The sequence below is a fragment of the Pan troglodytes genome, chromosome 16, assembly GCF_028858775.2.
Source record: "Pan troglodytes isolate AG18354 chromosome 16, NHGRI_mPanTro3-v2.0_pri, whole genome shotgun sequence".
In the NCBI taxonomy this organism is placed as follows: domain Eukaryota; kingdom Metazoa; phylum Chordata; class Mammalia; order Primates; family Hominidae; genus Pan; species Pan troglodytes.
Window position 1 is genome coordinate 7,319,129 of NC_072414.2, and position 24,336 is coordinate 7,343,464.

A 24,336-nucleotide genomic window follows, 5' to 3' on the forward strand; every position below is an offset into this window, starting at 1 on the left:
CAGTAAGGCTGTTATCCTATTTAAAAATTTTAGGAAGAAAATCAGTGAGTGTCTCATGCCTCAGGTAGACATCTTGATGAGTTGACCACTTCTTTTGAAGTAAACGTTACTCAGATGTGGCTGCATTAACTTTGAGTAACTCAGTTGGTATTTCCAGAACTGAAGTAAAGGAGCTCTAACCGTGTGTACATGTTCGTGTCTCACACATCCCATTCTCCAGTTAGAGGATCTAATATGCTTGATTCTACAGAGTCTATAGATCATGGTTTTTGTGTCTAGTATCACAGGTATATTGAAATTGCTATAAAGCAGTGCAGGAGCTCAGGAATCGATTGTAAAATCCATGGTCTCATCCTGCTGGGACGGATCCGTGCAGAAGAGGAAGATTTGGCTGCAGTTCCTTTCTTAGCTTCGGATAATGAAGAGGAGGAGGATGAGAAAGGCAACAGCGGAAGGTGAGAACCATTTGTTACAGGTGCTCACTTACCTCCCGCTACATTCCTGGATCCTCACTTTCGAAAGGAAACATTTAATTAGAATGTGTCTCATACTGAGAGTCATTTTATGTCCACACGAATGGTAAATTACAGTTGTTTCCAAAAATTGTATTTTTTAAAAAATAAAGTGTTTAATGTAGAAACACATTATATTTAGAAAAATACCATTAAAAGAGGGAAATGAAAATGTTTAATATCTCTACCTAAAATATCACTGTTACTATTTTGGTGTATATCTTTGTAGTTTTCCTTTTTTTCTGTTACTAAATGTATTGTCCTATTGAAGTTGTATGGTATATTTTAAAGCTCTTTTTGCTAAGTATTTTATCATTAACTTTAAAAAATATATTTATTTTTTATTATGGTGAAATATATATATTGTTTACCATTTTAAGTGTACAGTTCAGTGGCATTAAGTACATTCATATTTTTGTGCAACCATCACTATTGTCCATCGCTAGAATTTCCATATGATTAGTCTTCAGTCCTGTAATTTTTGAGTGCAGTATTTCATCTTATGACTGTTCTCATTTACTCACTCAATTCCTTATTTTATCTGAGCACTGTGATGATGACTGTTGTTGTATTTATTCATTCAACATCTTTTGAATGCCTACTGTGGGCCATTCCCAGTTATGTGTACTGGGAACACTGTGACGAACATGCAAAATGAAACAAGACAAACACATGCATCAGTGTGCTATTAGGGCTTTGGTAAGAGGCAGGAAGAAGTGCATACAGCCTTGAGAGTCTGCATTGGAGCATTGATCTGTCAGGACAAGGAAAACTTCCCCCCAGGCCATACGTACAGAAGTCAGAATTACTGAAACAAAGTGGACAGGCAAGGGCGTTTCTGATAGGGAAGACAGCATACCAGAGGAGAATGATATCTGCGAAGTTTTTGCATGCTTGTGCATTTCCCAGGGCATGTATCTAGAACTTGCATTTGCAGGGGCTGCTCTAAGCCTTGTTTACCATCCCAGCAGCAAACAGCGGATAATAGTGGATAATAACAATGGAGGATAATCAGTGTCCTCATAGAAGTTGTATTTTCCTAGATAAATTGCTGAAAGTGAAATTGCTAAGTCAAAGGGTATGCAAAATAAATGGATATGTTGTTAACATTCACAAGGCGCTTTGGATTGCTAGTGTGACCGGGGCCCTCCAGACAGGCACAGGAGGCAAGCCGCCAGTGCTGGCTGAACTCTGTTGACCAAGACACCCTGTGCTCTAAGTACTCTGCAGCGTGTGACATGAGGAGACAACAGAGCACTGCCCTGTGCCGCTGTTGAGCACGTTATATAGACAGAAGTGGGGGGTAGCAGTTCTGGTAATAAATCAGGTTATTCTAGGGCTCTGTGATCTTGGCTTTGGATTCTGTCCCTGTTTTATTTCAGAAACTTTGTGTAGAAGTTGAAAAGAAAATAGTATCTATAACATTACCTTATCTAGAATATATGTTATACTATATGCTATAGTTCAAACTGATTGCATCTGTAGATATTAATTAAATAGGGACAATACCAGTTCACTTAAATAAGGAAGTCATTGGGATTTTTAATAAAAGGATTATAGATTAGCATTTTGTTACTCAGTAGCTACTAAAATGAATTGGACAAATAAAATTATTATTTATTTATTTTTTGAGATGGAGTCTTGCTCCATCACCTAGGCTGGAGTGCAGTGGTGCAATCTCGGCTCACTGCAAGCTCTGCTTCCTGGGTTCACGCCATTCTCCTGCCTCAGCCTCCCGAGTAGCTGGGACTACAGGTGCACGCCGCCATGCCCGGCTAATTTTTTTGTATTTTTAGTAGAGACGGGCTTTCACTGTGTTAGCCAGGATGATCTCGATCTCCTGACCTCGTAATCAGCCTGCCTCAGCCTCCCAAAGTGCTGGGATTATAGGCGTGAGCCACTGCGCCTGGCCATAAAATTATTAATACATATATTGTATATGTGGAATAACCAAAAATGTTTTGAGCTTTACTCATTGATCAGATTTTTGTGTAATTGAATATATTGTCGAAAGAAAAGCTAGATATTTGATTGTAATGGGTTTTGTTCTGGTAAGATCTTATTAATTAGCTAATAACTTCAGAATGAGTCAGTGGCCCAGGCAGTCTCCTCCTACAGGGCTGCCACCCAACTGGGATGTTCCCACACTAACCACGTACAGCTGGCCTCCACTCTGGCTGATTGATACTTACATGGTGCCAGACATTAAATATCTTGAGTATCAGTCCTGGTTTCCCATACATACATGCATACATATATGTGTGTATATATATGTGTGTATGGAAAATATATATATATTTTGAGATAGGGTCTCACTCTGTTGCCCAGGCTGGATCGCAGTGGTATGATCTCAGCTCACTGCAACCTCTGCCTCCCGGGCTCAAGTGATTCTCCCACCTCAGCCTCCCAAGTAGCTGGGATTACAGGTGTGTGCTACCACACCTGGCTAATTTTTTGTATTTTTTTTGTAGAAATGAGGTTTCACCGTGTTGCCCAGGCTGGTCTCCAACTCCTGGGCTCAAGGAATCTGCCCACCTTGGCCTCCCAAAGTGCTAGGATTACAGGTGTGAGCTACTGTGCCTGGTCCCCATACATATTTTTAAGTAAAAATGTATCACAAGGTATTTCAATATTTTGTGCTTATGCTTGCTCACCTGTGCCTAGTATTGGATGAAAGAGTTTTCCACTTTTATTCCAAAACATGAAATTTTGAACCCTTAAAGTAAATATTTATTAGTATATAACGTGTGAAAAAAGTGATACCTGTCTGGAAGCCGTCTGGTGCCTTTGGGCATCTATCCTAGCTTATAAAAATAGAGCAAAAGCAAACACAAAGGTGAAAACCCCAAACACAGAAGAAGCAATTCCTTAGCACCTGGCATCAGACCATCAGCCAAGAAAATCTAACACTGTCCTGTGTACTCTTTTCAAGTTGCAAGAATTGGAGTGTTTTGGATGCTGTTGATTAAACTTCTAACCTGCTGGGTGTGGTGGCTCCCACCTGTAATCCCAGCACTTTAGGAGGCTGAGCAGGGAGGATCACTTGAGCCCAGGAGTTCAAGACCAGCCTTGACGATATAGTGAGACCCCGTCTCTACAAAAAAAATGCAAAAATTAGCTGGGCATGATGGTGCAGGCCTATAGTGCCAGCTGTTTGGGAGGCTGAGGTGGAAGGATTGCTTGAGCCTGGGAGGTTGAAGCTACAGTGAACCGGGATTATGCCACTGTATTCCAGCCTGAGTGACAGAGCATGACCCTGTCTCAAAACAAACAAAAAATAAACTCCTAACCTGTCGAGGGCAGGTCAGGAGATAGATGAGCAAGCTGGAAGGAGCAAGCCCTCTGGGAAGGACAGGAGACGAGGACTTTCAGCTTAGCTGGCCGATGATCAGGTTCCTCTGGCTGGTGTCCTGGGCAGAGGGTATAAAGGAAGAGAGAAGCATTTTACATTGGGACATGTGTCTGTATTAAAGTAACTCCATGGTCATGTGGCCACATCCGTTTTATTCTTTCTGTGGGAAAATAATTGGCCAAACAGCTGTCTAGATTTGGGGACAGTGCTGCAAGGCCAGACCCAGCGTGGCTCCTGGGCAGGTTTCCTCAGTGTCTCTACAGTGCCATTTGTAGCAGCTGTGCGTCTGTTTCCATGGCTTGGAATGATTCCCACCCATGTTCACGTTGGTATTTAAGATGAAAGAGAAGGCCTAGTGTATCATCGTTTTCCACCAAAAATAAAAGCTGAAATTAAGTGCTAGTATTAAAAGGTGGCATGGTTGTATCTAGAAAATTTGACCCTCCAGAGGACTTACTCCTGTACATGCTTGAGGTTTTATTCTATTAAAGCAAAATTTTAAGAGTTTCTGAAAGTAACCATAAAACTTTGAGTGCTTGAGGTTGCTTTTCTTTTTATTTTTTGAATGTTTTATGCTGAATAACCTCTCTTTTCTTTTTCTTTTTTTTTTCCGTTTGGTTAGCCTCATTAGAAAGAAGGCTGCTGGGCTGGAATCAGCAGCTACGATAAGAACCAAGGTGTTTGTGTGGGGCCTGAATGACAAGGACCAGCTGGGCGGGCTGAAAGGCTCCAAGGTACGGCCTGCTCCCTGGGACCCAGCAGGGTGGGGCACTCGGCAGCAGCCACACCTCGTGAAGTTTCTATAATAACTTTACTCTCTATATGTTGTATTGTTTCTTTACACGAACTAAAAGACATTATCAAATTACCCCTCAGAAGCGTCTCTCCTTGAAAAATTTCACTTTAGGTATAATTGTCTTATTGCGGTCTTGTAAACTAGAAAATAAGCTTTTGAAAAGATTTAACAAGTGCATAGATGAAAATTATAGACTATCAATAGGTGTATCTTGCCTTCCCTACAATAAACACTTTAGACTATCATGAACAAAATAATGTGTAAAAAGGCCGTAGTGGCCCACAGATGAGCAAATTGTTGTCTCTGTCCTCCAGGTGCTTCGCGCCTGAGATTCTTCAGGGTGAAGTAGCTTGCACAGAGAGAGAAGGCTTTGCAAGCACAGAGAAACAAGCAGAATGCACATGTGTGCGCATACACACTTGCCTTATTCTCTGCAGGGCTTGTTGTGGGTGGAGAGCGCCATGATCTCATTCACCTTGTCAGTAAACCATGAAGCTTGCACGGGAAGCCGTGCCATAGCCTCTGTGTTCACAACGTCCTTCATCCCCTAGGTACTTGGATGAGAGGTTAATTTGTATTTTGAGTTGCTTAGGAGAAAAAGACCATATTTTGAAAAGAATAGGTGTAAGAAATGATGCATTTGAATTGGAGTTGAATTCAGCATTCCTTGTATTACTTAGTGTCTCCTGGCTGAGGAGCCACAAAGCAAATTCCTCTAAATTTTATTGCCCAGAGGCGCACTCTGTGTTCACGTGAGCTTATGCTTCCTGTTAGTATTCTGTGAGACATCACATCATACGTTTTCTTTATTGCCTGCCCTATTGAGAAACTGAGAAATAAAGTTAGAACTCATTCATTTAAACTCTTTCCTTTCAAGGTGCAATTAGTTTTTATCTGTATTGGAGCAGTCTTGAATTGCATTTGTGTTTCAGTGTACCTGAGCTTGGTTTGGGAAGTGGACAGTGGGCAGTGAGCTGTGAGTGTCTCAGCTGCGGGAATGCAGGGCTGTCCAGAGGTCCCTGAGGTGCAGGCCATTGGTGGGAGCCTATGACCTTGCTCACTGCCTTACATGGAGTTTTCACTTCAAGGACAGAGTCGGTGTTCCACGGTTGTGATGAAAATCCTTTCTTCCACTGCAGTAGTGACTATTTCACCCATGGAATCATAAAGGTTTTTTAGACAAAGGGCCCTAGGAATTTTAAATTACATCCATCTACAATGGGAAATTTAAGCATATGATTTCTTAGAGATGTCAGAGTCGGAATCAGAGAGTGAGCAGGACATGACTTGAAATAAGGCATAGTCTACAGGCGTGTGTTTTTATCTTTACATTATATGCATAGTCATCCCTCAGTATCCGTGGATTTGTTCCAGGACTTCCTGTGGATACCAAGATCTGTGGATGCTCAAGTCCCTGATATAAAACAGTGTAGTGTTTGCATATAACCTATGTACACCCTCCCAAATACTGTATATCATCTTCAGATTACTCAGAATACCTAATACAATGTAAATGGTATGTCAATAGTTGTTATATTACATTGTTTAGGGAATAATGGCAACAAAAATATCTGTACATATTTAGTACACGTGCAATAAAAAATATTTTCAATCCATGGGTGGTTGAATTCATGGACGTGGAACCTATGGATACAGAGGACCAACTGTATTTTATTTTTCACTTTCTACTATGGAACTGTTCAGATGTACCCAAATAGAGTGAATAGCTTCATGAACCCTCATGTCCCTGGTACAGCTTCCATAGTTACCAGCAGCTGTCTACGTTTTTCTGTCTTTATCCTCCCATTCCCCCGACTCTGGTTTAAAGTAAATCACAGGGTATCATTTCATTCTTAAAATACTCCAGTGTGAATCTCTAAGGGATAACCAATGCCTTTGGTTAATGTAACCATACATATTAGTAGTACAGTCATGCATTACTTAATGATGGGGATATATTCTGAGAAAGTTTTGGTTGGGTGATTTTGTCATTGTTGGAAAATGATAGAGTGTACTTAACACAAAGGTACATGGTGTAGCCTACTACACACTCAGGCTATATGGCATAGCCTGTTGCTTCTAGGCTACAACATGGAACTGTACTGAATATGGTAGGCAGTTGTAACTCAGTGGCATGTGTGTATTTAAACATCGAAAAGGTACAGTAAAAATACATTGTAAAAGATAAAACATGGAACACCTGCATAGGGCACTTACCATGAATAATGGAGTTTGCAGGACTGGAAGTTGCTCTGGGCGAGTCAGTGAGAGAGTGGTGAGTGAACGTGAAGGCCAGGACATCACTGCACGTTACTGTAGACTTTAGAAACACTATATGCTTAGGCTACTCTATACAAAATATTTTTCTTTCTTTAATAATAAATTATTTGTAACTTTATGGACTTTTCACTTTTTAAAAAACTTTTTGACTCTTGTAATAATACTTAGCTTAAAACACAAACACATACAGCTCTGCACAAAATGTTTTCTTTACATTCTTATGCTGTAAGCTTTTTTCTATCTTTAACATTTATTCTTTTACTTTTTAACGTTTTTGTTAAAAACTAAGACCCAAACACATACATTAGCCTAGCTAGGATCATAGTGTTGCTGTCTTTCACCCCCACAAAGGAGCTAGCTGTCCTTTCCTGTGACAGCAGTGCCTTCTGGAATCCCTCCTGAAGCACCAGCCGCAGGCTTTTTACAGTTAGCTTAAAAAACAAAAAAGTAGAAGGAATACACTCTAAAAGAATGATAGAAAGTACAGGAGAGTGAATATATAGCCCAGTAGCAGTAGTCTGTTATCATGGTGAGGTATTAGGGATTGTTGATATGTAGCTGGCAGCACAGAGGCTTGTTGACACCAGCATCACCACAGACACATGAGGAATAGGTTGTGCTGTGACGTTGTCACGGCCAGGACACCACTAGGCAGTAAGGATTTTTCAGCTCCATTATAATCTACTGGGACTGCCATCGTATATGTAGCCTGTGGTTGAGTGAAATGTTACACAGTGCATGATTGTAATTCCTTGTATCATATAATAAGGTAACATAATTTTAAACATGCAAGTAAAATTTTCTTTTCTTTTTTTTTTCCTTAAAAAAATTCTGTTGTAGATAAAGGTTCCTTCATTCTCTGAGACACTGTCAGCTTTGAATGTGGTACAGGTGGCTGGTGGATCTAAAAGTTTGTTTGCAGGTATGATTATTCTAATCTTAAAAAATTTTTAAATTATGCTTGGCACCAAAAAACAAAAAAGTTTTTAATGTTGTGAAAAGTGAGTCCTCTCCTGGCTGTCGTTTCTTGCAGTGACTGTGGAAGGGAAGGTGTACGCCTGTGGAGAAGCCACGAATGGCCGGCTGGGGCTGGGCATTTCCAGCGGGACGGTGCCCATCCCACGGCAGATCACAGCTCTCAGCAGCTACGTGGTCAAGAAGGTGGCTGTTCACTCAGGTACAAGCCAAGCACCAGGAGGCCTGTGCGGGGCGGCCTTTGCTCCTGCTCCGTTGTTAACCAAAGCCCTAATTGGTGTCCTTACATTCTTTCTTAAGTTTTTACTTAGTAGGAATAAAAATTGGATAATGTAAATCTCTAGGTGGTCTAGAATTTAGTTATTGCTGCTAAATCAAGTTCTTTGCCTAAAAGTAGGCTGTTTTTCTGAGAAAGAGTCTATAACTTTCTTCAGATTCCCAAAACCATCTATGAACCCAAGTAATGAGAAAGATCCTTTAAAAGAAAATGAAACCACTCTTTCAATGTAGGGAGTGTTTATTTTGGAAGCACCGTGCTAGGCCTCTGAGGAATGGAACTGAATTAGACACAAAGTTCTAATTCAGTTCATGCCTATGCTGAACGGGGCTCAGTGTAACTTGCATAACAGGAAATCCAAATGATGGTGGCTTAAGCAATATAGAGTTTTACTTTTCTCCTTTGTAAAAGTCCAGAGGTGGTGTCAGAGTCTGTCCAGCAGGGCTGTGTCTATGAGGAGTGCTGGTCCTTTGTGTCCACCTTTGTGGGAAGATGGTCTTAGACTAGCTCTCGCCCCCAGAGTCCAGGGCCAGGCCTGGCAGAAGAGGCAAGCACCACACAGTGTGCCCTCCTGCCCACGCAGCCCCCTCTCCAGAGCCCCTCGGAAGCCCCACTCATTTCAGTCACCATCTCCTGGGGGCAGAGGAGGCTGGGAATTAGCTGAGCACTTTAACATGGGGGTTCTGTTGGTAAGGAAGGGGGAGAATGAGGGTTGGGGGAAGAAGCGGGGTCTGCTGTGATGTTCTCAAAGCCCAGGAGTTGGCAGGAACTCACTGTATAGGAGCGGTCATGCCTTTAATCCTGAGGCAGGTTGTATGGACTTTGAGAATATTCCATGCTGGGGAAAGAGCATAAGCTGACGTGTTTTGGGAAGAGTGAATATATTGCATTAATCGCAAATGATTGAATAATTTCACTGTTGAGGTACAGTTCTCAAAAACTTAAATTGACACTATTTTTACATTTTGTCTAATCAGAAATTATTCTTACTTTTTTCATCTAAATTTTGATTTTTCGTGTATTTAACATAATAGGAACCCCATTAATAATCAGTATTATTTTGCCTCTTTGCAAATTCTTTCTAGAGTTAAAATTTGTAGTTTAGTGAAAATTCACCTATTTGGCACATATGTCCCAGAAAGCTTTCCTGCTAACTCCGCTGTTGATCCTGTTGAGTTACTCATTTATTCAGCTCACGCTCATTGAGTGTGTGCTATATGCCAGGCAAAATAGGGAGCTAGCTATGCTGTGGGCTTTCTGTTCCCTGCCCTTTGGCAATCCGTGTGTCTGTGAATGTTGCAGGTGGCCGGCACGCGACGGCTTTAACTGTCGATGGAAAAGTGTTTTCGTGGGGCGAAGGTGACGATGGAAAACTTGGACACTTCAGCAGAATGTAAGGGTACTTTCTTTAGTCTCATTTGCTAATAAGAAACTGTTTCTGACTGATACTCTTGAGAATTATTTTGCAGAAAATTAGAATAGAATAGATTATAGAAATGGTTCTTAAACAAAATTTCTTTAACACGGTTGTTTGTGTTTTGGTCTCACCGGTTCTGCTTTAAGTTTTGATAGTCGATCTGTGGATCCTGTGTTAACTACATGTGGATCAGTATAGATGTCTTTTTTCCTTCATCTCTAAGAAGGGACAGATTGACTGTAGCGAGCTGATTTCATCTTGTTGTAGGAACTGTGACAAACCAAGGCTGATCGAGGCCCTGAAAACCAAGCGTATCCGGGATATTGCCTGTGGGAGCTCGCACAGCGCAGCCCTCACATCCAGCGGAGAACTGTACACCTGGGGCCTCGGCGAGTATGGCCGGCTGGGACATGGGGATAATACGACACAGCTAAAGCCCAAAATGGTGATTATACGCATTTTTGTTGCTTGCAGAAAGCTTACCATCTGAAGATGTCAAGAGAAAATAAGCTTCGAGTCTAGGAAAGTTCATAAAGATGTGTGCATGGTTGGCTTTATCTGTGGGAAAATCCATTGCTTTCTCCGTGCCTGTGCGTGATTCTGTTTTTAAATTTGTAATTGAGTAGGTGAAAGTCCTTCTCGGTCACAGAGTAATCCAGGTTGCATGTGGGAGTAGAGACGCGCAGACCCTGGCTCTGACCGATGAAGGTGAGTGGCTGGCAGGATTCTGTGCTTCTGGGTGGGTAGGAATGATACGAAACGCTGGCCTGAAGTATATGTGTTTCTTAAACCTAGGTTTGGTATTTTCCTGGGGTGATGGTGACTTTGGAAAACTGGGCCGGGGCGGAAGTGAAGGCTGTAACATTCCCCAGAACATTGAGAGACTAAATGGACAGGGGGTGTGCCAGATTGAGTGTGGAGCTCAGTTCTCCCTGGCGCTCACCAAGTCTGGAGTGGTGTGGACATGGTACGTAAACGTCCTCCCTGTCACACTGTGTGTGCTTGTGCAGGTGCGTGCAGGGAACCTGGGCCTTGCCCCAGGCTCACCCGGCGTGATTGTGACGTGTCCTCTTTTTACTTATGCATGCATCTTTGTCCTTTAAAGGATATTGAGTTGGGATTAGTGACAATAGTACAAGAAGAAATTTCCCATTGTAACTGGGTCATTTTGAAAATACTAGAAAAATTTTAGGCCACTTACCTTTCCTGTTTGGGTGAGATTTATAGGAAGGGTTTCTTCTGCTGAAGCCTAAGGATAAAATGGAGCAAAATAGCCTTCTGAATCCTTTGATCCTGAAAAAGTTAACATGTGTTTCTTGTAAAAGCTTATTTTATTAATATGCAAAAGAGCAGGTGCCTGGACTGGCTGTGGATGGTGTGTCAGGCCTTAGTGCCAATGTCATGACCCGAGGCAGCTTGAGAAAGATGTATACCAGATAGGACTTTGGATAGGTGTTTGCAGTAGTGTGTCTTATTTTCAGTCTCTTTATATGAAAACCTACAACAGTAACTTAAATATCGTAAAATATGTATTAAGGTATTAAGGTTTTTCCCAGCTGGCTTAATAAGTTAATTTGAATTAATGGTGTATGATTTTGAATACAAGTTTGAAGACCTTGGATGCTGTGTGTGATGTCATTGAGCTGGCTGTGAAAGATGTGAGACAATGAGTGTCTTCTTGTATAGCATTGTCAGACCATAACCATATTGTAACTCTCCACCATGGGCCTTCTCTCAGGGGAAAGGGGGATTACTTCAGGTTGGGCCACGGCTCTGACGTGCATGTGCGGAAACCACAGGTGGTGGAAGGGCTGAGAGGGAAGAAGATCGTGCATGTGGCTGTCGGGGCCCTGCACTGCCTGGCGGTCACGGACTCGGGGCAGGTAAGGCTGCAGGTGGCCTGGGGGTGGCGTGCCATCCTGACTTGGGGGACGTGGGGGTCACGACACAGCCTTCGTCCTGTTGAAATCACAGCTGTTGACGAAATCAGCTGAGTCTTACTGCTTGGAGAACCATGAGGGCAGGTCCTGTCCCTTTTGCCCGCTGGTGTATCTGCCTGCTTTGCAGCAGGGGTTGGGGGCGGGGTCCTCAGAAAAGAGGCGTTCCCACTCTGAAGTCCACGTGAAAAGTGTGAGGAAAGATTGTTATTCTTGAAGATGCTCCTAGTGCAAGATATTAGCAAGACTTTCCTTTAGAGAATTGGTAACTGGCGAGGAGGGACCCATGCCTCATTTTAGAGACAGAGCTAGTGCCTGACAAGTGTTACACTCTCTTCTGCTTGGAGAAGCATACGCTATGACTGGCTTGTGGATATTCAATTTTAAATTTTATTTATGGAAACAAAATTACCATTACTGTGTTTTAGTCAAAATGAATTTTACTTTATAATTCTATAAGGCCAAGAAGCAACTTACTTGAAAAATGAGCATACTGTTTTTGGTCATTTTTCTTTGCAAAATAAAAGGGAAAAAATTATTACACTTAGTTAGAGAGAGGACCTTCTGTGTGTCTTGCAACAAAGCAGAATTGGATTAATATTAAGAAAATACTCCTTTTGTAGGTATTAGCAAGCATTTTCATGGTTAGATTTTCTTCAGAATTGTAGTACGCTGATGCCGTTTTGAAAGATTGTGAAATGGTTTGCTTTTACTTTTAAGAACTCAATTCTTTCAACTACCGTGGCATACACGTTAAGCATTTTGAAGTAAAAATTACATTAAAGAAAATGTCCTGAAATGTTGAAAAATTATAAGCTTTTTTCTCCTCGTAAACAGGTGTATGCTTGGGGTGACAATGACCACGGCCAGCAGGGCAATGGCACGACCACGGTTAACAGGAAGCCCACGCTCGTGCAAGGCTTAGAAGGCCAGAAGATCACACGCGTGGCTTGCGGGTCGTCCCACAGTGTGGCGTGGACAACCGTGGATGTGGCCACGCCCTCTGTCCACGAGCCCGTCCTCTTTCAGACTGCAAGAGACCCTTTAGGTGCTTCCTATTTAGGTAACACCGATTTGTATCTTCTCTGAGATTTTTCTGTAGGTTACAGCAACCTTATATTTATTTAATTGTGCCAACACATTAGAGGTTGTAGTGCCGTGTTAACTGCATTATGACTCTAAAGACACAGAAGAATTATGGTGTGCTCTCATGCGATTTATACATGCTGGAATGAAAATTTTAGAAGAAAGTATGTTGCTGATTCTTGTATTTATGATCAGGTAAACTCACAGCGCTGCCCTTCTGTGTAAACAGGACTCCTAATAACTGCCTGAGAGATACAGGCACTGTACTGGGCTCTTTTGTATTTTTAACAGCTTTATTCAGTTATAATTGACATATAATAAACTGCACCTATTTAAAGTATGCATTTTGATTGACTTTGGAATATGTATGATCCATGAAAGCATCACCACAATCAAAGATAATGAACTCATACACTACTCCAGCGTTTCTCTCTGGCCCTTTGTACCCCTCCCTTTTGCTTTTAACTCCCCTCATCCTTCCTGCCATATGCACCAACTTAATTTCTGTCACTATAGATCAGTTTGCATGTTTTCTTTTTGTTATTGTTGTTGTTTGGTTGGGTTTTTTTTTTTTTTTTTTTGTAGACAGGGTCTCACTCTGGAGTGCAGTGGCACGATTTTGGCTCACTGCAGCTTCCACCTCCTGGGCTCAAGTGATCCTTCCACCTCAGCCTCCCGAATAGCTGGGACTACAGGCACATGTCACCATGCCTGGCTAATTTTTGTTTGTTTGTTTGGTGGAGAGAGGGTTTTGCCATGTTGCTCAGGTTGGTCTTGAACTCCTGAGCTCAAGTGATCCTCCCATCTTGGCCTCCCAAAGTGCTGGGATTATGGGCAGGAGCCACCGTGGCAGACCAGTTTGCATGTTTTACAGCTTACTATAAATAGAATCATACAGCATATACTCTTTTTAAAAATCTTTTTCCGCTCAGCATAATAATTTTGAGATTCACTTATGTTGCATGTATCGATAGTTTATTCTTTTTAAATTGTTGAATAGTATCTTAAGATAAACAAATGCAATTTGTTTATCCATTTATCTGTTGATGAATGTTTGGGCTGTTTCCAGTTTTTGACTATGCAAGTGAAATTGCTAATGGACATTTCCATACAAGTTTGTGTATGGACATCCACTTGAAATTCTCTTGGGTAAACTCCTAGGAGAGGAGTGGGTGGATCATATGGTAGGTGTATGTCTAGCTTCTTAAGATCGCTACATACTGTTTTGCAAAGTGGATGTTCCAGAGGTCCAGATCCTCCACATTTTTGTCAACCCTTGATACGTTCAGTCTTTAATTTTAGTTATATTGACAGATGTATGGTGGTATCTCATTGTGGTTTCAATTTGCATTTCTCTAGTAACTAATGATCTCAAGCATCTTGCTTATTTACGAATCAGATACCTTTTTTGGTGAATGTCTGTTCAAGTCTTTTCCCATATTTAAATAGGTTGATTGTTTTCTTACTGAGTTTGAGAATTCCTTATATATTCTGGGTTACAAGTCCTTTGCCTAATATAGAATTTGCTAGTATTTTCTGTCAGTGTGGCTTGTCATTTTATTCTCTTCACAGGTGAATCTTAAAGATTAGAAGTTTTTAATTTTGATGAAGCCTAGTTTATTCATTTTATTCTTTTGTAGAGTGTACTTTTGATGTTGTGTCTACAAAACCTTTGCCTCAAGATTATAAAGATTCTCCTTCTATGTTCTGTTATAGAAGTTTTGTAGTTTTAGATATGTGTATCTATGACCAGTTGATTAAATTTTATATATGGTGGGAGGTTCAGATTGAAAGGCTTTTTTTGGCATGATTGTCCAGTTGTTTCAGTTGTATTTGTTGAAAAACTACGCTTTTCCTACTGAATTGCCTTTTGCCTTTGTCAGAATTCAGTTGTCTATGGATGTATGGATCTATTTCTGGACTCTCAGTACTGTTTCATTGAATTATTTGTGGATTTTGGTGGCAATGACATATTGTCTTGATTACCACAGCTTTATAAAAGACCTGAACTCAGGTTGCAAGAGTTCTTTAGCTTTGTTCTTTTTCAAATATATTTTGGCTGTTGTAGGCCCTTTGCATTTCCATATAACTTAAAATGAGCTTGTCAGTTTTTATAAAATCGTTTGCTTGGGATTTTGATGTGGATTGCATTAATTCTGTAAGTCAATGTGGAAAGGATGGATTCACAGTATTCAGTCTTCTAACCCATGAACATAGTGTTTCTCTTTATTTTTTTAGGTGTTTAGTTTCTCTCAGCAATGTTTTCTAGTCCCAGTATTGTGTAGGTTTTTTTTTTTTTTTTTTGAGACGGAGTCTCGCTCTGTCGCCAGGCTAGAGTGCAGTGGCGCAATCTCGGCTCACTGCAAGCTCTGCCTCCCGGGTTCACGCCATTCTCCTGCTTCAGCCTCCCAAGTTGCTGGGACCACAGGCGCCTGCCACCACGCCCGGCTAATTTTTTTGTATTTTTAGTAGAGACGGGGTTTCACCGTGTTAGCCAGGACAGGATCAATCTCCTGACCTCGCGATCCGCCCACCTCGGCCTCCCAGAGTGCTGGGATTACAGGCGTGAGTCACCGCGCCCGGTCTATTGTATAGGTTTTGCTTGTCTTTTGTTAGATTATTTCTAAGAATTTCAGATTATTAAATGGTCTTTTAAAAATATCATTTCTTCTGTATGGGAATATTCAGATTGCTCTTTGCTAGCATGTAGAAATAAGTACAATTGCTTTTTTTTAAAAAAAAAAAAGTGAGCTTCATCTTGTCATACAAATATTTTGTTTTTTCCCCTTCTGTCTCAGGAGGGGACATTTAGGCTCCAGCAGCATCTGCTTTTATGAATAACTGGAATGTGATCTTCTGGCTGTGTTAGTTACTGGCTGTATGAACTGGGGCGAGTGGCTTCACCTTCCTGTGCTGTCTTCTTTTCTGGGGTAGATGAAGATAAGGCTTGACTCTCATCTTCTCCTTTCTGGTTCAAATTACTCAGTATCTTCTTAACGTATAGCTCTTTTCATGTCACATTATATGTATAACTTTTGAGTCTGGCTTTTTCCGCTCAGCCTAATCCTCTGGCTATTCATCCAAGTTGTTACATATTACGTAGTATGTTCAGTATTCCATCGAATACTCAACCATCGAAGGACATTTGGATTATTTCTAGGTTTTGACTATTACAAATAAAACTGCCATGTCATTCATATACAGGTGAATGTGAAAATTTACTTTACGTGAAAATAAGTTCTTATTTCTTTGGCATAAATGTCCAAGAGTGTGATGGTTGGTCATATGGTAATTATGTTTAGTTTGATAAGAAACTGCCAAACCGTTTTCCAGAATGGCTGTGCCATTTTATATTCTCATTAGCAGTGGAGGATGATCCAGTTTTTCCCATATCCTCACCATCTTTTTAAAATGTAGCCATACTGATAGATAGGTCATTGTATCTCATTGTGGTTTTAATATTTTCCTTATGGCTAATTATGTTAACCATCTTTTCATGTGCTTATTTACTGTCCATATCTCCTCTTTGGTAAAATATGTCTTCATGCCCTTTTCTAATTGGCTTTTTTTTTTTCTGTTGAGTTTAGAGAGTTCATTATATATTCTAGATGTTTCTAGTCCTTTGGCAGATGTGTGTTATGCAAATATTTTCTCCTGGTCTCTAGCTTGTCTTTTCATTTCCTTTCATAGAACGAAAGTGTTTAATTTTGATGAAGTCTAATTCATCAGGTTTTTCTTTTATAGATCATACTTTTGGTGTCAAGTCTATTTTTGCCTAGTGCTAGTTCCTAAAGACTGTCTCCTATTTTTCTCTAAAAGATTTATAGTTTTGTATTTTCTACTGAAGTCATGATCCATTTGGATTTAATTTTGCATAAGGTGTAGACTTAGGCTGAAGTTTGGGTTTTTTGCCCACAGACGTCCAGTTGCTCCACCACCACGTGCTGAAAGGCTGTCCTGCCTCCGAGTTGCTTTTGCACGTTTGTCAACAGTCAGTGAGGCATATTTGTGTGGTTCTGTTTCTGGGTTCTCTGTTTATTCCATTGATTCTTATGCCAGTACCACACAGTTTTGGTTATGGTATTACAACTTTTGAAATTGGGTAGACTCGTTCCTCCTCCTTATTTTTCTATTTCTATTCTTGCTCCTTTGCCTTTCCATGTACATTTCAGAATAATCTTGTCTGTTGACAAAAACTCTTGCTGGAATTCTGGTAGGAATTGCATTAAATCTGTGTATCAATTTGGATGAGTTGACATAGACACATGTCCCAGCTCTACTTGGCTCCCTCCTTCTGCTGAGACCTGGGAGTTCGCAACGAAGTGAGCCTGATGAGACTTTATTGGTGAACATCTTTTCTCTTTGTTGTGTTGTATTCTTTTTTGTCTTGTCTTACCGGGGTAAGAAAATACAGGTAGTTATTGTAGCATTTTCATAGTTTATATGTATATAACATAAACTGTTGTAAGTGCATTTTATAAAAGCATCTACATCTTTTTGCAGTTACAGTGGAACTATGCTGAAAATAGCTTCTGTATCGAAGTATGGATAAGTGGTTTTCTTATTTTGAAGGCCTGTTAATGAGCCTGATAGGTGCTCTGTGAAATAGCAAAATGCAGATTGCAGTGTGTTTTGGAACTAACCTGTAAGGTCAGATTTTATAGAAATAGAGCAAACTGTGATTTTAAAAACAATGCAAATTTTATTTTCCTCTTATAGGCGTGCCTTCAGATGCTGATTCTGCTGCTGCCAGTAATAAAATAAGTGGTGCAAGTAATTCTAAGCCAAATCGCCCTTCTCTTGCCAAGATTCTCTTGTCATTGGATGGAAATCTGGCCAAACAGCAGGCCTTATCGCATATTCTTACAGCATTGCAAATCATGTATGCCAGGTAGGCTTCTGTGCTAATTTTTGAAATTCTGCAATTATGTGAGCTTCAGGTTTTTGTGATTTTTTTTTTCTTTTCGTTGATCAGATGTCTCCAAGAATGTTGTATTATTGTCTTTAAATGCTGTATGTTGTAAGTCACATGTTCTTTGATGGTGATTGGTGATATCTTAGTGTGTGTCTTAATGGGCATTGAAATATGAATTAGAAAACTAACTTGAACATTTTCACTATTCTTTTTGACCAGTAGACTCGAACCATCAATATTTGGGGGAAGAAAAGAAGAATTAGGTGATACTAATTTATAGTGATGTCTAAGACGACTTAGCATCCCCTTCGCTCACTTGAGAAGGCTGAGTTTTGCCAGTGCGGCATTTTGCAGTATTTTTCTGCTGCTTTCCCACAGCCTAGATAAGTTTCCCATCTACTAATGTATCACACATGTGGACCTGACAGGTGTCCTTACATAGGAAAATTAGTTTCAGAACAAAAACAGTCATTCAGTAGAGGCCATTGAGTCGTTGCTGCTCAGTATGTGGCTTTCAGTAAACACAAAATTGCCTGCTGGTCAATTATCCAGCCCTCAGGCTCTCACAGCAGCCCAAGAGGATTTCTTTCTCAGGGAGAGCCAGAGTCTCATTCTGGTCTGGTTTTTATGTTTGGCAGTTTTTCACCTGCCATTACTCTGGTTTTTCAAATAAATAGGATCCAGAGTAAACATTTTAGCTATTAGCCAAAGGATACATGGTAATAATGTTTGGTAGTTTTCCAAAACTCTTCTACATGTATTCAGTAAAAATGAGGAAACGCCTCAGTGCGTGCTAGCCCTGCCTCTCCACTTCCTGTGCTGCAGTGGAGAAGGGGCAGCTCACCACAGGCCTGGCTTTGTGTCCTGACAGAGATGCCGTAGTGGGGGCCCTGATGCCGGCCGCCATGATCGCCCCGGTGGAGTGCCCCTCGTTCTCCTCGGCGGCCCCTTCCGACGCATCTGCGATGGCTAGTCCCATGAATGGAGAAGAATGCATGCTGGCTGTTGATATCGAAGACAGACTGAGTCCAAATCTATGGCAAGAAAAGAGAGAGGTAAAAGCGAATCTAAAGCAATGTTAGATCAGAAAGGAAAAGGTGGCTACTTTGTGTCTAGGAAAGTCTCATTGTGTCATTTAGTTTAGGCTGTTTCTGTGCCTCCCGCTTAGATTTTTGGCTTTACTTAGAAGAATATTCTCTGTAAAGGAGCTTTTAAAGTGCTTAAGTGGAATTGGCTTTCTTTTATTAAAAAAACCATTAAATCAAGTTCACAGTCCTTTTTCTGCAATTCTGAAACCTTAAAGTTCTGACAGTCAAGAATTTTAGTAACATTTTGGGGGAAAGAACCAACTCGAAGATATGTGAACTCATTTTAGTCTGGTTCATGTGACCTGCTGTGAATATTAATAGTTATTCTTGAAAATATGAATGTGCTTGACTTTGCAAAACTGTCCTAGGCCTGACTGGGGGTGGTAGTGGCTATGTCTGGTGGGCACCATGTTACCTCTGTAAAATCTGGAACATTCTAAACAGCCCAAGTAGTTTTAGATAAAGCATTTGGGACTTGCATAGGAAATGTGTTATGCTGTTGAGTTTTTCCACTTAAACTTCCCCTACTGTGCACTCTTGGACTAGATTGTTTCCTCTGAGGACGCAGTGACCCCCTCTGCAGTGACTCCGTCGGCCCCCTCAGCCTCTGCTCGGCCTTTTATCCCAGTGACGGATGACCTGGGAGCCGCAAGCATCATTGCAGAAACCATGACCAAAACCAAAGAGGTGAAGAGGCGTTCTTCTTTAACTTTGTATTGTGAAATAATCTTAAATGTACACAGAAGTAGAAATAGAACTTAGGAGTGGAACACAGTCTATTCCTATCCCATTCACCTCGGCTGTCCACTTGTTAGCATCTTCGAAGCGTTTGTGGGAATGCCGCAGGACACGGTCCCTGTCACTGCTTACTGCTTCCACGTGTATTCTTTGAGTATCAGGACTGCAGCTTGATCCAGGATTACTTTCAAACCCATAGACATATTCAGATTTTGCTCATCATCCCAATAGTATCCTTAAAGGTCTAGCACTCAACCTAGGATTGCATGTTGCCTCTTTAGTCTTCGGTGTGGAACAGTCCTTCAGTTCTTCGTTTTGACAGACACCACAGGAATGGTGCAGAATTCTTTTCAGTGCCTCCATTAGGACTCACGCATTGCTGATTTGCTGCATCATTGGTGAGATAGCTTATCACTTGGTTAAGGGTCTCTGCCAAGTTTCTCCACTGGAAGTCAGTAAGTGTGTTAAGTACTCATGGGGAGATACTTTTGAGATTATGTCAATGTCTTGTTCCTCATCATACTTTTACCTCCCAGTTTTTAGCATCTTAAAGATTCTAGCTGAATCCATTATTACTGTGGTGGTTGTCACATTTTCATTGTTCACATTTATTGTTACTTCTGGAATGTAATTGTTGCCATTCTTTTGCAAGAGACAGCTTTCCCTTCTCATCCGTCTGTCTTCTACCTACCTACCTACCTACCTACCTACCTACCTACCTACCTGTCTTTTTATATTGTATAGAATCAGGAGTTCCTGTTTTAGTCAAATAGTGACGTTTGTTGCTGTCATTATTTGACACCCAAATTGTCCTGGACTTGGTTATTGGGACTCCCATGGACTGGTCACTGGGACTCGGTCACTGGGACTCCCGTGGACTGGTCACTGGGACTCGGTCACTGGGACTCCCGTGGACTGGTCACTGGGACCCAGTCATTGGGACTCCCGTGGACTGGTCATTGGGACCCCTGTGGACTGGTTCCATTGTCTGATGTGTCCCCGTAATTTTGAGGGCTCTTCCTTCATTTCTGGCACAACTGTGCTCTAGACTTATCTTTCACCTACCCTCCCCCTGCCTGGAATCAGCCATTTCTTCAAGAAGCCATGGTTCCTGCTAGTGGCTTGTAGGATTTGGAAACCGAGATCTGGGTGCTTGGTAAGCTAATTGTTACTGAGTGTCTTTGGTTAGGCCCTCTCAGCAAATAGACCTATACACATGAACATTTATTTATCCTTCTGCATTTATCTATATAATAAAAAGCATTAACAGCCCAAATCAGTACTTTTAATTCCAATCCAGTACCACAGGGCTTATTCCTACTCTCCCTTTTTCCATATTTTTTTGGTGTATAATGCTTTTATATATTGCTAGATTTGGTTTGCTGCTATTTTGTTGAAGATTTTTACATCTGTATTCATAAGGGATACGGCTCTGTAGTTTTCTTGTGATGTCTTTGGTTTGGATATTATAGCAATATTGGCTTCATAGATTGAGTTGGAGGGTGTGCCTTTCTCTTCTGTTTTTTAGAAGAGTTGGTGAAGCATTCGGGTTAATTCTTCTTTAAGTAGTTGGTAGAATTTTATCTGTTCTTCTGGCATATTCCCATCATTCTTTGAGTATTTCCTTACTTTTTGGCATAACACAAAATTCCAGGCTCAATAAGATGTTTTATGCTCCAACATAGGAATCAGTTGTGTTTCTGAGAAGTCCTAGTTCTTTCTGGTGGAGAAGGGCATTTAGAGGTCAAGATCTGGGCCCTTTGTGTGCTTGTTGCTGTTTGGGTGACAGGGCTAGAGAATGAATATGTGTGTGTGTAACATAATAGGTACATACATCAGTTTTTGTTTTTGTTTTGTTTTTAGACAGGGTCTTGTTCTGTTGCCCAGGCTGCAGTAGAGTGGCACGATCTTGGCTCACTGCAGCCTCAACCTCCTGGTCTCAAGCCATCCTCAGCCTCCCAAGTAGCTGGAACTACAAGCATGCACCACCATACCTGGCTAATTTTTGTATTTTTTTTTTCTCTTTTTTTTCAGAGATAGGTTTTGCCATGTTGCCCAGGCTGGTCTTGAACTCCTGGGCTCAAGTGATCTGCCTGCCTCATCCTCTCAAAGTGCTGGGATTACAGGCATGAGCCACCGTGTTTGGCCTACATCAGTATTTATGTTGTTATATATTTACGTACATGGAAAACCACCGGTTCACACCAATATGATTGATTGTAATCCAACTAAGATTCATTCTAGTTTTCACCCTTTCTGTATTTATAACTTCCTTCTCTGAAAGTGAGAAACCTGGCTCCTGTCATCAGCAGGCTATTTACTTACAGTTCAGTCCCCTTAGATAACCAACCTCCGATCTTGGCTGTCCCCCACTCCGTGGTGGGCACCTTTCTTCCTCTGTACATCCTCTGGCACTCAGAACCAGTCTGCCTCCGTGGACCTCCATGGTCACCCTACATGACCTCTGGCCCTCCCCTCACCTCCATGTTGACCCAGAGTGTGGCACCTTCCTCACTTGGCCTGGCTGTGTCTCTCCAACCCCCCATGTGTGGATGCCTTCCCCAGCCCGCTGAGGCGCTCCCCACACCAGGCCAGCCCCTGCTCATATGTACTCCCTTGCCAGCCTTTCCACCTTGGGGGCAAACACTTTATTTTTAATTACATTTGGAACCCTTGATTTATTATGCTGTTACTGCTGGCAGAAAATATGTCCTACAGAAACTATTTATAACCATCCATGGTAGTAAGAAAGCCTCTATTTATGAATTAGGTGCCTGGAATCAACTTCTAATTTTTGGCAGTCTCCTGGTTTGAGGGTTTAATGCAGAACTTATTCTGAGGAAGGCAACATTTTTGTTTTAGGTAAAAGGATAATATGATTTATTTCCCCCCAATTTATTTATGAGACATAGGCATTATCCAGGTTGCAACCCTGTATTTCTATTATTTCAGTTTTGGCTTGACTCATGAATTTAAGGCAAAGCAATTTTAATGTTAGTATTAAGCTATAATTCATATTTAAGGATATGCCGCTAGTGATTTTCTTCCTTAGCAATTCTTCTAGACATATTTTCTGTGTGTGTGTGCATGTTTTAAGACACCCTCATAAAAAAAAATGGTAGGTACATTTCAATCTCAAGACTAAAGATATTCTTGTTAATATGTTTCACTGAATGCTTTTGCTGTCCTTCAGTGAGTTATGTTCTGGAATGTTATCATTTATAATGAATTTCCCTTACTCCTTGGGTCTCCATGCAGAGGCAGGAGCAAGGTCTGTTTCCCAAAAGGGAGAGGAACCTTGTTCCTAAATCAGAGTGTTGTGGTTTCCAGGGTCCACTGGTTGGGTCATTTTCCCCTTAAGGGGAACATGTGGGGCTGTCCTTCCCCCAGCCTGTTTATGTTTGTGGAAAGAGTTGCACTGGATTTGCTGAGGTCCAGAAAGCAGGAGAGAAAAGCGGCACTTCCCTGGCTCTCGATCTTCCTCTGGGGAGCCAGACTCTGCCTGGGGAATGAGAAGGGCTGGACACACTCCTGCTCTGCACAGGGTCACAGCGGTTCCCATGCTGGGTCGGAAGCGGTGGGAGTCCCTGGCACTGACAAGGGCCTTTCCCCTTTCCACAAACTCAGCCCCAGTGCTGCCCTCCAGGAGGCTTCTGTGTGCCAACAAGCAGGGTGGGGGCGGCCATCCTGGGCAAGGCACCTCCATAGGGTGGGAGCTGGGGGTGCAGTGATGCTGGGAATTAGCTCATAGCAAACAAGGAGAGGAGTTGAAGGATCAAGATGTGGTATGTTTAGGCTGACATGGCAGGAATGGGAAGTACACGAGTGGTAATGAGAAGACTTTTATGTATGATGTTTTCAATGAACCCAAGGAGAGAGAGAGACTGGATAGTGTGTTACATGCCAGTGAGTTGCTTGAAATAAGATTCCAGGAAAGAATTATGGAGAGGATCTAGACAAAATGTATACAATTAGAGAATACAAATTTAGTTTGTAAACGATTCCCAAGCGTATCTTATGGGTAGATTATGCAGGATGCAGCTTCATTCCAAAACTCCCCCTGTAGTATCTGCTTATGATCCAAACTTGGTCCCAGTAATAAATTGTCATTTCTTTATAGCTTAAGTCATCCTTTTTTGATAAATGCCATTGATAATACAACAGTTAATTGGTCTTGAAAACATAGTACATGGCTTGGTGGAGATTTTAGGGGCCGTTGTTTCTTAATCTGTTTCTTAAGGTCTTAAACACCTTCAAGTTTCTTACTCGTTGGTATTCATGTGTTCTCTGAGTTTATGGGTAAACTGGTGACTCTTTATCTCTTAGCATATCATTCCTCATGTTAATTGTTGGATGTCATTTGACTTAGGATGTTGAAAGCCAAAATAAAGCAGCAGGTCCGGAGCCTCAGGCCTTGGATGAGTTCACCAGTCTGCTGATTGCGGATGACACTCGTGTGGTGGTAGACCTGCTCAAGCTGTCGGTGTGCAGCCGGGCCGGGGACAGGGGCAGGGATGTGCTCTCCGCGGTGCTTTCCGGCATGGGGACCGCCTACCCACAGGTGAGTCTCAGGGAGGGCGGGGCCATCTGACTCCACCTCCTCCATGTTGGGCCACCCTCCTCTCCAAGGGAGAGCTGCTATGGATCACCGGTGATCTTGTGCTGGGTTTCATCCTAGTAGACTGCAGGTTAGGAGCACTCCTTTAGAACAAAACGTTTTAGCATTTAACCCAGTGACATCCTTTACCTGTTTTTTGTTTTTTGTTTTTTTGAGACGGAGTCTCGCTCTGTCGCCCAGGCTAGAGTGCAGTGGCGCCATCTCGACTCACTGCAAGCTCTGCCTCCTGTGTTCACACCATTCTCCTGCCTCAGCCTCCCAAGTAGCTGGGACTACAGGTGCCCACCAACATGCCTGGCTAATTTTTTTTGTATTTTTAGTAGAGTCGGGGTTTTACCGTGTTAG

At 41.7% G+C, this 24,336-nt stretch overlaps 1 protein-coding gene across 13 annotated transcripts in view; it reads left to right on the top strand.

Moving 5' to 3' along the window:
* Positions 1-24,336, top strand: part of HERC2 (HECT and RLD domain containing E3 ubiquitin protein ligase 2) — a 209,997-nt gene that overhangs the window by 134,983 nt on the left and 50,678 nt on the right. For all 13 annotated transcript variants that reach the window (XR_010151567.1, XM_054667265.2, XM_063794445.1 and 10 more), the window contains 14 exons: positions 280-455; positions 4,487-4,598; positions 7,781-7,862; positions 7,974-8,117; positions 9,495-9,585; positions 9,877-10,054; positions 10,236-10,317; positions 10,405-10,576; positions 11,348-11,492; positions 12,384-12,609; positions 17,352-17,523; positions 18,419-18,602; positions 19,182-19,322; positions 23,743-23,934. Coding sequence is in view for 12 of the 13 variants with exons in the window: in XM_054667265.2 (XP_054523240.1) it covers positions 280-455; positions 4,487-4,598; positions 7,781-7,862; positions 7,974-8,117; positions 9,495-9,585; positions 9,877-10,054; positions 10,236-10,317; positions 10,405-10,576; positions 11,348-11,492; positions 12,384-12,609; positions 17,352-17,523; positions 18,419-18,602; positions 19,182-19,322; positions 23,743-23,934 (2,097 nt within the window). In the remaining variant the exon portion in view is untranslated. The remainder of the gene's footprint in view (positions 1-279; positions 456-4,486; positions 4,599-7,780; positions 7,863-7,973; positions 8,118-9,494; positions 9,586-9,876; positions 10,055-10,235; positions 10,318-10,404; positions 10,577-11,347; positions 11,493-12,383; positions 12,610-17,351; positions 17,524-18,418; positions 18,603-19,181; positions 19,323-23,742; positions 23,935-24,336) is intronic.